At 37.0% G+C, this 17836-nt stretch overlaps 1 protein-coding gene across 4 annotated transcripts in view; it reads left to right on the forward strand.

Moving 5' to 3' along the window:
- METTL4 (methyltransferase 4, N6-adenosine) overlaps nt 1-17532 on the forward strand; it is a 43120-nt gene extending 25588 nt beyond the window's left edge. For 3 of the 4 annotated variants that reach the window (XM_019920801.3, XM_004320746.4, XM_019920800.3), the window contains exon 9: nt 1851-2780. In XM_019920801.3, coding sequence (XP_019776360.1) covers nt 1851-1996 — 146 coding nt within the window. In that variant the 3' untranslated portion in view covers nt 1997-2780. Of the gene's footprint in view, nt 1-1850; nt 2781-16221 lie in introns of those variants that run through there. The other variant, XM_073790565.1, reaches the window with a different exon arrangement.
- The last annotated feature ends 304 nt before the right edge of the window (nt 17533-17836 follow it).

Genomic DNA, 17836 nt, shown 5'->3' on the forward strand with positions numbered 1-17836 from the left:
AGAAAGGAAAAAAGCCATGCAGAAATGTGTTCCATTGATAAAGTAGAAGGTGATAAATGGGTTTAGGTTTCATGTATTTTTCCACTCCAAGTACCTGGCCATCTTTTTCTATTAGCTAGTGAACTCTTAGAAGACATGGATATCTATTTCTTTTGTTAAGTCCCATAGCACTTATAATGGGTGCTCAGAAATAGTAAACATTAAAAAAAAATTTTATTTATTTATTTATCTAGGCTGTGCCAGGTCTTAGTTGTGGCATGCAGGCTTCTTAGTTGCGGCATGCATGCAGGATCTTGTTCCCCGACCAGGGATCAAACCTGGTCTCCCTGCATTGGGAGCACAGAGTCTTACCCACTGGACCACCAGGGAAGTCCCTCAGAAATAGTAAACATTATTGACTGGCTGATTCCAGTTTAGACTCCAGTTTAAAATTCCAAAATAGAGTTGCTAACATCTTTGTACCAAAGAACTGAACAAGCAGAAACAAGAAAACAAAACCTTGCCTTCAGTATAACCTTAGACGACATTAAAAGTGAATTGAGGCCAGTAAGGCATTGAATTCATGGGGCAAAAATGGAAAAGTGATATAAAAGTTTATTGTTCTAAGACTCTGGGGAAATTTTTCTCACTCAAGTTTAATAGCATTTAATTATATACTTATGAAAGGACTAGAAGTCTCATGTAAGCATCACCTAGAAGCTATCAAAGCCCAGATTTGAGTTTGGTGAGTTATAGACAATGAATACTTTAAATTCTTTGATTTTTGATAATCAGGACCAGTGCTTTCAGACAGATGAACAATTATTTTACTGTGAGATCATCTGAAGAACATGAAATATACATTTTTTAATATATTATCTTTCACATCTAACTTATATCAAGTATTTCTAAGGAATCCTTATCGTTGCTAAAGGGAATTTGATGGGTTTCTCCCAAGCTCAATCTTATATAGCAATTAAGAACTATATTTTGCCAGTTCCAGTGACTTTTCATCCCTGAATTGTTATTTTCATACTCGGTTCCTGTCGTAGAATATACATATATCAAAAAAATATAGCTAACCAGCAACGTGATCAAGGTTAAATTGATTTAAATATTTGTTATTCAAATGAGCATGTGCTTAAAAAAAAGCTTCTACGGTATTCTCTTTTTTTCTGTTAGTGTAGATCACAGCTGTTTAGCCAAGGTATAGATGAGATGCCATTTTCCTAACAAAATATAATTTTCAGTAGTTATGAATACATTGAATAAGGAATACTTAACTGTGGAAATAATATGGTGAAATTTTAGGTAAAGAAAGATCTGTAATTTGGAAGTGAAGGAGTGTTCTCAGTACTACCAAGTTATAGCTGAGGAGGTAGAGTTATTTGTTAGATATATGTTCTGAATATTTCTCTGTGTTTCCAACTCTTACACTAAAGTATGTTTTTGCAGAGACTTATGTTTTATCTTAGTTTTTAAAGTGAGTTGTCTTTGTATTGTTCCTATAGACTTTTTTTCATGCATGGATTACATTTATTAAAAAATAAATTAAGTTAGTACTCAGGAGCTATGTCAGCATTATTGGAAGACTGAAAAGTTACCGATGTGGGTGTTAAAATCTACAAATGAAAACTGATAAATCAGGACTGTTGAAAGTGCTGATGGTATTGTTCCCAATCTCAAGGGTGTTTATTTCAAATGACTTTCTAACTATAAATAGTAAAGCCTGTGATGAAATCCTTGAAATTAACTTGCCTTTTTTTTTTTTAAGGAAACATCCCTGCTTTTCTACTCTTTACTGCTAAAGGAAATTGATTCCTTCCTTAATAATAATTTTCGTGTTATTTTCTCTTTTTTTTTCTGGACAGAGGTTCTAAAAGACTATATCAAGCCAGAGGGGGAATGTTTGGAATTGTTTGCTCGAAATTTACAGCCAGGTTGGACTAGTTGGGGCAATGAAGTTCTCAAATTTCAACATGTGGATTATTTTGTTGCCCTGGAGTCTAAAAGTTGACTATGTTCTTAAAATTGTGTTTTTCTTCAGTTTTTCCTCACTCCTTCTCTGTTCATTCTAATAGAGTTTTCCTTTTATTACCAACCAGTATGCTTAGAGATGTAAACAGGACTTGGTTTTTCAGCAAAATGATTAGAAGTGACTAGCTGTCATATAATTTTGAGATGAATTTTACTTCAGTTGCACTAGTATTTCACATTATTCTGGGCTCTACAAATAAAGAGGTAAGCAGTTAGAACGATGGCAAGACTTTGTTACTGAAAAAGTTCAGAAAGCATGCACTATGGACCTGAAATCACAATTCTATATATGGGTGTGTTTTGTTTGGCCCATATGGTGTTGTAAAAAAAATTGGAGCCATCATTCTAAAAAATCAGGAAATTTCACATAATAAGTCCATATTTCTGCCTTTCTTTAAACGTCAGAAACTCTGGCTACACTGCAGCCTGTGTTCTTTCCTGGCATCAGTCTGTGGGACCCAGTGGTGGCAGCTTATTTGGGAAGGGCCATGTACTCTCCAGTTTACCACAGTAACCCTTGTCCCATGCCACTCACTTATATTGTCTTCCTGACCCCTGTACAACCTGAATTTAGAACATCTAGTATACTGCTACATTCTGGAAAATGTATTCAAAGACCTGCTAAGTACTGCATCATTGTATTGAGTTCATGAAACATTTTTTGGAGGGTTTTAAATTTCATTCAGGGTCACTTTTCAATTACTTTTTAGTTTTGCTTGTTTTTCTAGAAGAAAAATAAATTCTTAATAATGTCAGAAAGTAAACACTGCTTGGACTTAATTGATATTTATAGAACATTCCATCCAAAAGCAGCAGGATACACATTCTTCTCAAGTGCACATGGAACATTCTCCAGGATAGATCACATGCTGGGCCACAAAGCAAACCTTGGTAAATTTAAGAAAATTGAAATCATATCAAGCATCCTTTCCAACCACACTGCTATGAGATTAGAAATCAACTACAAGGAAAAAACTGTAGAAAACACAAACATGGGACTTCCCTGGTGGTGCAGTGGTTAAGAATCTGCCTGCCAATGCAGAGGACATGGGTTCAAGCCCTGGTCCGGGAAGATCCCACATGCTGTGGAGCAACTAAGCCCATGTGCCATAACTACTAAGCCTGCATTCTAGAGCCCATGAGCCACAACTACTGAGTCTGTGTGCCACAACTACTGAAGCCCGATCACCTAGAGCCAGTGCTCTGCAACAAGAGAAGCCACCACAATGAGAAGCCTGTGCACTGCAAAGAAGAGTAGCCCCTGCTCACTGCAACTAGAGAAAGCCTGCATGAAGCAATGAAGACCCAACAGAGCCAAAAATAAATAAATAAATAAGTAAATATTTGGGAAAAAAACCCCACAAACATGTGGAGGTTGAACAATGTTACTAAACAACCAATGGATCACCTAAGAAAGAGGAAATAAAAAAATACTTAGAGACAAATGAAAACAAAAACATGACAATACAAAACCTTTGGGATACAGCAAAAGCAATTCTAAGAGGGAAGTTTATGCCAATACAATCTTACCTCAGGAAACGAAAAATCTCAACAACATAACCTTACACCTAAAGCAACTAGAGAGAAAAGAACAAACAAAAACAAAGTTAGTAGAAGGAAAGAAATCATAAAGATCAGAGCAGAAATAAATAGAGATGAACAAAACAATAGAAAAGATAAGTGAAACTAAAATCTTGTTCTTTGAAAGGATAAACAAAATTGATAAACCTTTAGATTCATCAAGAAAAAAGGGAAAGGGCTCAAATCAATAAAATTAGAAGTGAAAAAGGAGAAGTTACAACTGACACCACAGAAATACAAAGGAATCATAAGAGACTACTACAAGCAACTATATGCCAATGAAATGGACAACCTGGAAGAAATGCCCAAATTCTTAGAAAGGTACAATCTTTCAAGACTAAACCATGAAGAACAGACCAATCACAGACCAATATGAACAGACCAATCACAAGTACTGAAATTGAAACTGTGATTAAAAAACTTCCGACAAACAAAAGTGCAGGACCAGATGAATTCTATCTATCACAGGTGAATTCTGTCAGACACTTAGAAAAGAGTTAACACTTATCCTTCTGAAACTATTCCAAAAAATTACAGAGGCAGGAAAACTCCCAAACTCATTCTGTGAGGCCACCATCGCCCTGATACCAAAACAAGACAAAGATACTACAAAAAAAGAGAAAATTACAGGTCAATATCATTGATGAACATAAATACAAAAATCCTCAACAAAATACTGGCAAACCTAATCCAACAATACGTTAAAGGGTTCATACACCATGGTCAAGTGGGATTTATCCTAGGGATGCAAGGATTTTTCAATATCCTCAAATCAATTAGTGTGGTACACCACATCAACAAACTGCAGAATAAAAACCATGTGATCATCTCACAATAGATGCAGAAAAAGCTTTCAACAAAATTCAACACCCATTTATGATAAAAACTCTCCAGAAAATGGGCATAGAGGGAACCTACCTCAACATAATACAGGCCATATATGACAAACCCACAGCTAACATCATCCTTAGTGGTGATAAGCTGGCCGCATTTCCTCTAAGATCAGTGAGATCAGGCTGACAGAATTTCCTCTAAGATCAGGAACAAGACAAGGATGTTCACTGTCACCACTTGTATTCAACATAGTTTTGGAAGTCCTAGCCATGGCAATCAGAGAAGAAAAAAAACCCCAAAACCAAAGAAATCCAAATTGGAAAAGAAGTGAAACTGTCACTGTTTACAGAAAATCCTAAAGATGCTACCAGAAAACTACTAGAGTTCCTCAATGAATTTGGTAAGGTTGCAGGATACAAAATTAATACACAGAAATCTGTTGCATCTCTATACACTAACAATGAAAGATTGGAAAGAGAAATTAAGGAAACAATCCCATTTGCCATTGCATCAAAATAATAAAATACCTAGGAGACAAAAGGCCTGTACTCTGAAAACTATAAGATGCTGATGAAAGAAATGGAATATGATACAAACAGATGGAAAGATATAATGTGTTCTTGGATTGGAAAAATCAGTATTGTCAAAATGGCTATACTACCCAAGGCAGCTACAGATTCATTGCAATCCTTGTCAAATTACCAATGGAATTTTTCATGGAACTAGAACAAAAATTTTAGAATTTGTATGGAAACACAAAAGACCCCTAATAGCCAAAGTAATTCTGAGAAAGAAAAATGGGGCTGGAGGAACCAGGCTCCCTGACTTCAAACTATACTACAAAGCTGCAGTAATCAAAACAGTATGGTGCTGGCACAAAAACAGAAATATAGATTAATGGAACAAGATAGAATGCCTAGAAATAAACCCATGCACCTATGGTCAATTGATCTATGACGAAGATGGAAAGAATATACAATGGAGAAAAGACAGTCTCTTCAATAACTGGTGCTGGGAAAACAGCTACATGTAAAAGAATGAAATTAGAACATTCTCTAACACTATACACAAAAAAAAATGGATTAAAGGCCTAAATGTAAGACCAGATACTATAAAACTCTTAGAGGAAAACATAGGTGGAACACTCTGACATAAATTATAGAAATATCTTTTTGTATCCACCTCCTAGAGTAATGAAAATAAAAACAAAAATACACAAATGGGGCCTAATTAAACTTAAAAGCCTTTTCACAGCAAAGGAAATCATAAACAAAATGAAAAGACAACCCACAGAAAGGGAGAATATCTTTGCAAACAAAGTGACCGACAAGGGATTAATCTCCAGAATATACAAATAGCTCATGCAGGTCAATATCAAAAAAACAAAAACAACCCAATCAAAAAATTGGCAGAAGATCTAAACAGACATTTCTCCAAAGAAGACATACAGATGGCCAAAAAAACATGAAAAGATGCCCAACTTTGCTAATTATTAGAGAAACGCAAATAAAAGCTACAATGAGGTATCACCTCACACTGGTCAGAATGGCCATCATCAAAAAGTCTACAAACAATAAATGCTGGAGAGGGTGTGGAGAAAGGGGAACCCTCCTATGCTGTTGGTGGGAATGTAAATTGGTACAACCACTATGGAGGACAGTGTGGAAGTTTCCTTAAAAAACTAAAAAAATTAATAGAACTACCATATGATCTAGCAATCCCACTCCTGGGCATATATCTGGAGAAAACCATAATTCAAAAAGATACATGCACCCCAGTGTTCATTGCAGCACTGTTTACAATAGCCAAGACATGGAAGCAGCCTAAATGTCCATTGACAGAGGAATGGATAAAGAAGATGTGGTAAATATATACAGTGCAATGTTCCTCAGCCATAAAAAAGAATGAGATAATGCCATTTGCAGCAACATGGATGGACCTATAGATTTTACTAAGTGAAGTAGATTGGACAGAGAAAGACAATGATATCACTTATATGTGGACTCTAAAAAGATGATACAAATGAACTTATATACAAAACAGAAAGACTCATTGTTTTCAAAAACAAATTTATGGTTACCAAAGGAGAAAGGTGGGGGGAGGGATAAATTAGGAATTTGGGATTAAGAGATACACACTACTTTATATAAAATAGATAATCAACAAAGACCTACTCTCTAGCACAGGGGACTATACTCAGTGTTCTGTAATAATCTATATGCAAAAAGAATCTGAAAAAGAATGGATATATGTACATATATAACTGAACCACTTTGCTATACACCTGAAACTAATACAACATTGTAAATCAACTATACCCCAATATAAAATAAAAATTAAATTAGAAAATAAAAATTAAAAGAAAGTAACTACTGCTCATGATTGTGAAAATTTTTTAAATATTATTTCCAGATTTTCTACAAATAAATATTTGTTTACTAAGTAAAATATTTTTACTGAAATGGTTCTTTGAAAAGCATGCTGATTTATTACATATGAGCTTTAAAATTTTTTTGAGGTATACTTTTCACATAATAAAATTCTCCAATTATCAGTGTCGAATTCAATGAGTTTTGAAAGCATACATATATATCTACCACCATAATCATGATATAGAACATTTCCTTCATCCCCCAAAATTGATATGTCCTTTTGCAGTCAGTCCCATCCTCCCACCCTTGGCCCTTGGCAAATGATTTGTTTTGTATCATTAGTTTTGCTTTCTTAGAATTTCATATAAATGGAATCATAGAATATGTAATCTATTGTGTTTGGCCTTTCACTTACAGTTTTGAGAAAAGAGTTTATTTATAGATTTTCTACAAATATTTATCTACTAAGTAAAATGTTACATTGAAATGATTATCTGTCAAGTTTGCCAATTTATTTACTGATTTTGCCAAATAAAATTGTTATTTTTGAAGTTTGTTCATTCTTTGAGTATGTGAATATCAGAGGCTTAACTTTGAGCCTTGCTTTAGTTGCTGCCTTTGCTCTATCCTCACTGTAGGCTCTATCTACCTTGTCCTGGTCTAGTTATCCAAATTCTATGGCTCAAACTCACTCTTACCAGAAAACTGTAGGCCCCCAAATCTTACCTTTTCAGGCTTGGTACTCTAGAGACGTATGTTTAGCGAATTTGTGTTTTCAGCTTCAGTGAGACTTGGATTTTGTACTGATTGTGATTCAGAGGAGGATTATAATCACCTTCAATGGCTTTCCCTTCCTTGAAGATGCTGCTCAATTTACCTCATTTGACATATCATGTACCGTTGGCTTACCACATGCTGGGAAGCACCACAGCATTGTTGGCATGGTTTTCTGGTTACCAGAGTTCTTTTACTTCAATTATATCACTTTATTCTCAAAGCAGTCTTATGAAGTTGTAGTTATAATGAGAGAACATGTTCATAGAGGTGAACTGACATGGCTAATAAGTGAACCAAGACTTGAATTCTATTCTGTTTCCTAAATTAAGACACTTTATGTTGTACCATGTTTGCTAATGAACCTGAGATCTTAATAGGCTCATCAGCTGCTAATCAGAGGATCCACTGTTTGGCCTGAAGCAAATTTAGAATGGTTCATATGTAGTCATCCAAACATACCTTTCTCAGTATGTGATATCATCAGTCTTGGATTATTAACACAGTATTTTTTGTTAGAGATTTTAGTGACATTAGTTGAACTGATATCCTGAGTGCAACTCAGAATCACTCAGAATCAGATAGCCTGCTAAACCCTTGGACATAAGCTGTGAGCACATTTACCATGCAATTGTATTTACCTCAATCAGCTTAGCCATTTTAAATTTAACATTTTTAAGGAAGCCCTTCTGCAAGATACAGACTTGGACTTGAAGGTGGTTGTTCAAATTGTTAGATTAAGTAACATAAGTACAGGTGCAAATTATTTAATGCACCATGGTTATCTGCTATCAGGGTATAGACAACCCAAAACTCCACTGAGGGTCTTAATTAAATTCATGGCTCTATTTTTTAAAACTTCATTGATTTTTGGCTGCGTTGGGTCTTGTTTCTGCACGCGGGTTTTCTCTCTAGTTGCCACGAGCGGGGACTGCTCTTCGTTGCGGTGCGCGGGCTTCTCATTGCGGTGGCTTCTCTGTTGCGGAGCACAGGCTCTAGGCATGTGGGCTTCAGTCGTTGTGGCACACGGGCTAGGTAGTTGTGGCTTGCGGGCTCTAGAGCGCAGGCTCAGTAGTTGTGCCTCACGGGCTTAGTTGCTCTGTGGCATGTGGGATCTTCCTGGACCAGGGCTCGAACCCGTGTCCCCTGCATTGGCAGGCAGATTCCTAGCCACTGTGCCACCAGGGAAGTCCAAATTCATGGCTCTATTGACCAGTCTGCTCCAGCTTGAAAGCAAGTCAATACCAGAATACCATGATAATTACATTAAATATTTTCCTCTAAATATTCCTAGGAGTTAACCTAGGTTTTCTAGGGCTTCTGTGAACTTGAGTGAACTTGTTGGAGTTTTTCAGTATCAGTCCAAATTCTTGGGACTATATAAAAACAAATTGATCTCTAGGAGTGGAGACCATGAGAAAAATTTTTTTCGTCAACTTTTTCTGATTAGACTTTGTACTAATTATCAGATAACTGTGACATGACAATGGGATAACTTTGGATGACTAAGGCAAATGAATGGTCATTTGCAGTGTTAAAATCATTTTTGGTCAATATCTTTAAGGAAAAACATATGGTACTTAGCTTGATTTTTAGCTGCTTCTCCCAACATTCCCATATATGCCTTAAATGTTAGTCTAACTGGATATTTGCTTTTACCTGAATTTAGGACTCTGCTTTTGCTCATGGACCTTCCTCTGTCAGGAAAAAAACTAGGCTTTGGGATCAGCTGGATCTATATATTGAGTCGTAATATGTGGCTTCTGAGTGAATTTGAATAATTATTTAAACTATGTTTTCCTGTTTTGTTTCCTTTTTTGAGGTTAAGAGGCCTAATCTTTGGACCTTGTAGGATTATTATGAGGATGAGGTGAAATAACGTATGTTAAGTGCCTAGCGTAGGGCCTGGTACCTAGAAGGTATTCAATATATATGCTTATTTCTCTTTATTCACAGTCTTCCTGGCAGCACCTCTTATTTTATTTATTTATTTTTTTAGCACCTCTTATTTTGTGATCCACCTTTTTCTGTCTCCTAAAGGAAAGCCTTTATTCTTTCTTTTAGAGCCACTTTTCACATACATGGATTATCTAGCTAGGTTTTTCCTCACATTTATCAGGAAATCAGAAAGTGGTTTATTCTGTAGGTGGCTCCCTTTTTTTTTTTTTTAAACAATAGATTTTTTCATCTCAGGAGATTATGGGAGGTAGGACAATTTTTTTTTTTTTTTTCGGTACGCAGGCCTCTTACTGTTGTGGCCTCTCCCGTTGTGGAGCACAGGCTCCGGACGCGCAGGCTCAGCAGCCATGGCTCATGGGCCCAGCCGCTCCATGGCATGTGGGATCTTCCCGGACCGGGGCACGAACCCGTGTCCCCTGTATCGGCAGGCGGACTCTCAACCACTGCGCCACCAGGGAAGCCCAGGACAATTTTTAATTTATGTTTCTCTTATCAGCATATCTAGAACTGCCAATATTTAATGAATGAATGAATGGACTCTTGGCCTTCAGGTATCTTTGAATTCAATGGAATAGACAAGACTCCTGCAAGAAACCATGAGAGCTTAATAAACCACAGTATACAGTAAACACTAAGCTGGGGAACAGATGGAAAGTGATGCAGAAGTTTAGAGAAGCACATCACTTCGAGGTCACTGAGCAATGTGAGAAATGGAGAACAGGAACCACATGCTGGTTAAATTTTGGTTTATTTTCTAACTCTAGGTAGTGGCTGTAATGATGTTACTAGACAGTAGGCAGCTAAAATGTGCAAGTTCAGAAGAGTTACAAAGGAAGCATTTTGTTCTTTGTAGATTGTAAGCTTTAAAAATTCTTTTTATAGAAATATAGAAGATAGTGCACACTATTTTTTAACTGGAGGCTAAATTAACAGGATTAAAAAAATCTGCTTCTCTGCATTTTCTACCTTTTGAATGAAAATGTTATTTGGGAATCTTTTCTACAGTGTCTAGAAGGCTTACTTTTAACATTTTTACAGCTGTATTGAGGTATAATGATATAAATTGCACATTTTATAACATACAGTTTTATGAGCTTTGACTTATGTGTACACTTGTGAATCCACCATCAGAAACAAGATAATAAACACAGTCATCATCTCCTAAGATTTTCTCATGGCCCCTTATAATCCACCTTCCTTAACCACCCTTCCCCATCCTATCCCCAGGCAAGCACTGATCTGTTTTCTGCATCATAGAGTTGTGTGCATTTTCTAGAATTGTACATAGATGAAATCATACAGCAGGTACTCTTACTTATTTTTACCTAGCTTCCTTCACTCAGCGTCATTATTTTGAGATTCTTCCATTTTTTGTGTGTATTGATAATTCATTCCTTTTTATTACTGAGTTGTATTCAGTTGTATGGACATACCATGTGTTACCTATTCATGTACTAGTTTTCTATTGCTGCCATAACAAATTACCACAATCATAATGGCTTGAAACAACACCTATTATTAGCTTATAGTTTTGTAGTTCAGAAGTCTGAGCAGTCTCAGCTGGGTTCACCGCTCAGGATCTCAGAAGGCCAAAAACAAGGCGTTGGCCGGGCTCAGCTCTTATCTGGAAGCTGTAGGGGAAAATCCATTTTCTTTCTTTCTTTCTTTTTTTTTTTTTTTAACTTTTGGCCACTCCGTGTGGTTTGCAAGATCTCAGTTCCCCCACCAGGGATTGAACCTGGGCCATGGCAGTGAAAGCACTGAATCCTAACCACTAGACCACCAGGGAACTCCCGGGAAGGATCCATTTTCAAGGTCGTTCAGTTTGATAGCAGAATTCAGTTCTGTTTCTTTGCTGGCTGTTGGCTAGGAGTCAAATCAACTGCTAGAGGCTGCTCTCTGGTCCTTGCCCATGATTCCCTCCATCTTCAAGGTCACAGTAGCACATTGAGTGCTTCTTACCCTTTGACTCTGTCTGATTTTGCCTTGTGCTGCCATCTAGAGACAATTCTCTGTTTTTAAAGGGCTTTTGTGATTAGATTGGACCCACCTGGATAATCTCCCTTTTGTCATATAGTGTAACATAATCATGGGAGTGATAGTTCATCATGTCACAGGTTCCCACAAAACTCAAAGTGGAGGTTATACAAGTCACTGGGAGTCATTCTTAGAATTTTGCCTAATATGACCCAACCTCTGGCCCACAACCATCCATGCCTGTCCCACAAGTGAAATACATTCAGCCTGTCCTAAGGTTCGAAATAGTATCATTCCATCATATAAATTCTACTGGCTTAAAAGTCCCAAATCTCATCATCTAAATCTAAATCAGGTTAGAACAGGCTCTGGTGTAATCCATTAAGTACAGCTCCTGGGCAAAATTCCCTTCAGCTGCCTCCAACACTCCCACAGTAGTTGGATGGGCATAGCATAAGAGTTATAGCTATTCCAGTTGAAAAATAGGGGAGGATGGAAAAAAATAACAATTTTCCTTGTCCAAAGCAGTTAAAAAATCCAGCCAGGTAAACTCCAGGCAGAGTTCTTTGATTAAAGCTTCAAGGCCTGGCAATAATGGGTGGTTCGGAGCTCTGCACTTTGGGTTCTTGGCTCCATCCTCTGATTCTGCTCTCTAGGCTTTTGTTTTCATCTTTTGATTCATTCTTTTCTTTCTTTTTTAAAAAAGTTGAAGTATAGTTGATGTACAGTAATATTATATAAGTTACAGGTGTACAACATAGTGATTCACAATTTTTAAAGGTTATACCACATTTATAGTTATTATAAAATATTGGCTGTATTCCCCATGTTGTACAATAGATCCTTGTAGCTTATTTTATACCTAATAGTTTGAATCATCCTTTTCTATGAAAGGTAGCATGTGTTTACAGCTGAATTATTTTATCAGCCTCCTCCTGTCAGTAGAATTTGGGGGACTTGACAGCCTTTTTTTTTCACTTTATACTCTCTCACGTTCAGTCCACACTGGTATTATGGCTGCTGATATAAAATTCTCAAAAAGCTATGGATCTTGTTTGGAATTCACTCCCATCAGACAAGAGCCAAATCCACAAATCTTTTAAAGATCTCTGTGTTTTGGCTGAGGGGCAGTGCTCTTAAACTATCTCAAGGCCCTCTTGATAGAGAAAATCTGTTAGGAAGACGCTTAATCACTTGGAAGGATCTTTTGTGTGGCTGAATACTCTGACCCTTTGATCTTTCCAGGGTTTCAGCAAAGAGTTGTATGGTTACATGCCCAGCCTGAGCCTGTTCTTAATGCCATGATTTCAGAAGCAATCTCTTACTTTTAGCATCTCTTTCCATCTGGATAGGTCGAGAATTTCCCAAATCAGCAAGTCCTGATTCCTTAGCAGTCCTTTCCTCAATTTATCTCCCCTTATATTTTACTATAAGCAGCAAGAAGAAAACAGGGAACACCTTCAACCCTTGGCTTGGAATCTCCTAAGTATTCAAGTTCATCACTTTTGAATTTTCCTTTCTCCTATATAACTGCAGGATATAATTTTGCTAAGTGTTCTGTCTCTACAAGACAAGGATTTCCTTTCTTCTAGTTTCCAAATGCATGTTCCTCTGAGTTCCATTCAGTTCTTTCTGGGTCCTCACCAGCAGTATCTTTAAAGTCCATATTTCTACTAACAGTCTGTTCAAGATTTCCACCATGCTCCTCAAAATCTTCCAGTCTCTCTCTGCCCATTGCCCAATTTCAAAGTCACATTTTAGGTGTTTATCATCATGACACCCCACTTCCAGGTACCAAAATATGTATCAGTTTTCTATTGTTATGTAACAAATTACCATATAGTAGTTTAAAACAACACTATTTATTATTATTATTATTAATTTCACAAATCTGTAGGTAAGAATTCCAGGCAGGCTAAACTGGATTCTTTGCATAGAGTCTCAGGAGGCCAAAGCAAGGAATTGTTGGTCAATCTGGGCTCTTATCTGGGGGCTCTAGGGAATAGACTGCTTCCAAGCTCATTCAGATTGTTGACAAAATTCAGTTCCATGTGGTTGTAGGACTGAGGTCTCTGTTTCCTTCCTGGCTGATAGCAGAGGTGGCTCTCAGCTCCTAGGGGCTGTACGCCCTCCATCTTCAGAGCCAGCAACAGTGTGTCAAATCCTTCCTGTGTTTCCAGTCTCACTGACTTCACCTTCTGCCATCTGCCAGAGAAAACACTCAGCTTTTGAAGGGTTTTGTGATTAATTGGTTCACCTGGATAATCTCCATTTTGCCACATAAGGTAACATAATCATATTCATAGGTTCAGCTCATAATCAGAGAAGAAGAGAGTATATTAGGATGTGGGTTATTGGGGGTCATTCTTAGAATTTTCCTACTATAATTCTTCTGTCGATGGACATTTGTGTTGTTTTTAGTCTGGGGCTATTATAAATAAAGTTTATATGAACATTCCTGTGTGAGTTTTTGTATAGAGGTAAAGGTCAATGTTCGTTTTTTCCCAAATGTATAACCAGTTATTTACAGCACTAATTGCTGATAAATCTTTCTTTTCCACTATTGAGTTGCCTTGGCATCTTTGCTGAAAACAATTGACAAAGATATATGTGTCTATTTCTGGATTCTCAGTTTTGTTCCATTGAATTATGTCTTCATTTATGTCAGTTCCACACTATCATGATTACTGTAGGCTTGAAATCAAGTAAGATCAGTTCACAACCTTTATTCTTCTTTCTTACTTTTGGTCATCACTTAAGAGATATTATCTTTGTATGTAAATTTCCATTTAAAAATTAGTGAAATCAAACAGTTAAGAATGTTTGGCCATTTATATTTCTTGCATGGATCATCAGTAGTTCCTTCTGATTATCCATTTTTCTGATGAGGCATTCATATTTTAAAATTAATTTTTCTAAGGTTTGTATTATAGAAATTTCAAATACATGCAAAATAGAGACAATGATATAATGAAACTTTGTGTATCCATCATCCAACTTCAGTAATTATCAACCTATGGCCAGTTTTGATTAATTCATACCCCTGCCCACTCCTACCTGGATTGTTAAAAAGAACATCTCAGACATCATATTATTCCTTCTGTGGTGTCCTCATTTTACACATGAACAAAGTGAGATTCAGAGAGTTTAAATGATTTGGCCAAGGTCACATGGCTAGTAAGTGGCAAAACTGGGACCTGAATCCCAGTCTGTTTCACTCCAAAGTCAATCAATCTTTCCTCTCTCCCTCCCTCCCTCCCTCTCTCTCTCTCTCTTTCTTTCTTTCTTTCTTCTTTCTATTTTTAAACCACTTCATTGAGGTATGAATGACATGTACAAAGCTGTACATATTTAATGAATACAACTTGATGAGTTTGGGGATAAGCATATACCCATAATACCATCACTACTATCAAGACCATAAACATGTCCATCACCTTCCCAAAATTTTCTCCCACTTCTATTATTGTTATTATTTTGTGTGTGCCTTTGTGTGTGTATTAAGAACACCTAAGATCTACCTACTTAGCAGATTTTTAGTATACAATACAGTATTGTTAGCTCTAGGCACTATGCTGTATAGCAAATCTCAAGAACTTACTTATCTTGCACAACTGAAATTTTGTGCCCTTTGACCATCACCTTCCCATTTCCCCCTCCCTTTTCTGGTAATTGCCAGTCTACTCTCTGCTTCTATGAGTTTGATTATTTTAGATTTCACATATAAGTAAGATCATACAGTATTTATCTTTCTGTCTGGCTTATTTCACCTAGCATAATGTTGTTTTGGCTACTCTAGGTACTTTGAATTACTGTATAAATTTTAGAATCAGGATAATAGTTTCTAGAAAAATACCTACTGGGTTTTGGTTGGAGATAAGTTGAAGCTATTAATCAATCTGGAGACACTTGCCAATATTTCTTTGTGCAGGTGGGGCCCTTCCCCCACCTTCTGCAGCGCCCCTGCATTCTTGGGCATGGTTGAGAAAGCTGAAATTATGCTTCCATGTGGCTGCCTCACTCACTCCTTCACATCCCACATCCTGGACACCATTAGGCGTGCTGCCAAGGTGCCTCACATGTCCTCATCTCACCTCCATACTTCTGCCTGCCATTAATTCTTCTACCCCAGGAAAGGAAAATGGAAAGGGAAAATGGGAAAAGATGGGAAGATGGCAAAGGAAGGGGATCTGGGAAAGGAAGGTAACAAGACTGAAATTTCTGAAACCAAGTAAAGAAAATGCTTAAACAAGCAGTTGGTTAATCAACTGCATCAATGATGCATATGTTTGGAATAAAATGAATGCGCACCAGATTGGTCATTTTAACACAGGTGATTTTAATGGAGTAGCAGTATAAATGTCTAACTGGAGTGAATTAAAGAGATAACAGAGGGGAGGAAGATGGTGAGAATTAATATAAATCATTCTGTTAAGGAATTTTGTTATATAGAATGAGCAGAAAAATGGGAAGTAACTGGAAGCAGCTTTTAATTTAAATGTCTTACTATTTCATTACAAAAAAACCATTGTCGTTCCCAGGACTTACAGGAATGAGTATTTCTTCTAGCTGGGTTTAGGTCATCTGGGGGTAGTATAATCTTGTCCAGTAGAGTGCTATACTTTTTTTTTAACTAACTTAAAAATTGTTTTTTTCTATTTATTTATTATCATTATTATTTTTGGCGGTGTGGCATGTGGGATCCCAGTTCCCCGACCAGGGATCAAATCTGTGCTCCCTGCATTGGGAGTGTGGCATCTCAACCACTGGACTGCCAGGGAAGTCCCTAGAGTGCTATACTTGAAAGAATCAGCACTTACATTTTCACAGAGAATATAGGAAGAACTGTATTAAGAATCAGAAGAACTGGACTGAAGCTGACACAACTTGTTATTGATCCTGGTAAAATCTACTGACATCTCTGGCCTCACCAGCTCACTTCATGTAGTGGTTTTGAGTATCAAAATGAGACTATGTATGTGAAGATATACTGTCTACTTAAACAGTAATTTGTTTTTTGTTGTATCCTCAGTGCCTAGAACAGTGGTGTCACCTAGTAGGTCTTCAATAAATATTTGTTGAACAAATAAATGAATATATTTTATTGTACGTTATTTGTACATTAAAGTGAATAAAGCACGATTGCATATTAAATGATTAATGGAAATTAACACAAATCTCTTAATTTCAAGTGAGATACTCTTGCCATTACTAAAAATTGCATTGCTAAATTTACTTTGCGAGAAAGGCAATGTACCACTGCTATTATTATCTTCATAAGAGTGAATTGGTCAATGTAAGTGTTTCACTAAGTAGTCTGAGTATTTTCTCAATGTATTCACTAAATATTTTCCAGATATGGAAAAGTTGATGCTTTTATTGATTAAAAAGAACCATTCCATAAATTGCGCATTTTTCCCTTGTATTTCCTTGAGATAGACCAGCTTAGGGGTTATTATGTGGACTATGTAGTTGAGAAGATTAGAATTTGGAGAAGTTAAGTCATTGACCATAGCTTATGGAGCTAACAAGTAATGAAGCCTGAATTACAGATTTTCAATCCTTTGATTACTTCACTTTCAGCTACATCATCAAACTTCTCTTGAAAGGAAGGGGGCATCTAATGGTAGAAGTGAAAGGAGATGCACTAAACATTTTAGGGACGAATTTGCTTTGAAACGACACAACTGAGATTATCTTAGCCTAAAACAGAAGTAACCTATTTCAACATGAACAAGTATGAATGCCATTTTGTCCTGCTAAGTACTGTTCAACTGTCTTCCTGCCGTGAGAATATTTTATGTTGATAAAGAAGCTAGTTTAGGGCTTCCCTGGTGGCGCAGTGGTTGAGAGTCCTCCTGCCGATGCAGGGGACACCGGTTCGTGCCTAGTCCGGGAAGATCCCACATGCCGCGGAGCGTCTGGGTCCGTGAGCCATGCATGGCCGCTGAGCCTGCGCCTCCGGAGCCTGTGCTCCGCAACGGGAGAGGCCACAGCAGCGAGAGGCCTGCGTACCCAAAAAAAAAAAAAAAAAAAAAAAAAAAAAAACTAGTTTAAAAATAAGAGATACACTACCTACATAATTATTTCTAGGTCTCACAACAATCCTGAAAGGAAGCTATTGTTATTGCTGTTTTACAGATGATGAAAGGGAGATCCAAGGTCTCACAGCTAGTAAATGGCAGAACTAGGACTCAAGGCCAATTAGGCAAGATTATAAACCCTTTAATGTCCACTGTGCACAGGCGTTCCCACCAGGCGTTATGCCAGTTGCTCTAAGTAATGCCAGAATATGCTGCTTTTAGCACAAAGGTTTCTTCTTT

This window comes from Tursiops truncatus, chromosome 13 (assembly GCF_011762595.2).
Source record: "Tursiops truncatus isolate mTurTru1 chromosome 13, mTurTru1.mat.Y, whole genome shotgun sequence".
In the NCBI taxonomy this organism is placed as follows: domain Eukaryota; kingdom Metazoa; phylum Chordata; class Mammalia; order Artiodactyla; family Delphinidae; genus Tursiops; species Tursiops truncatus.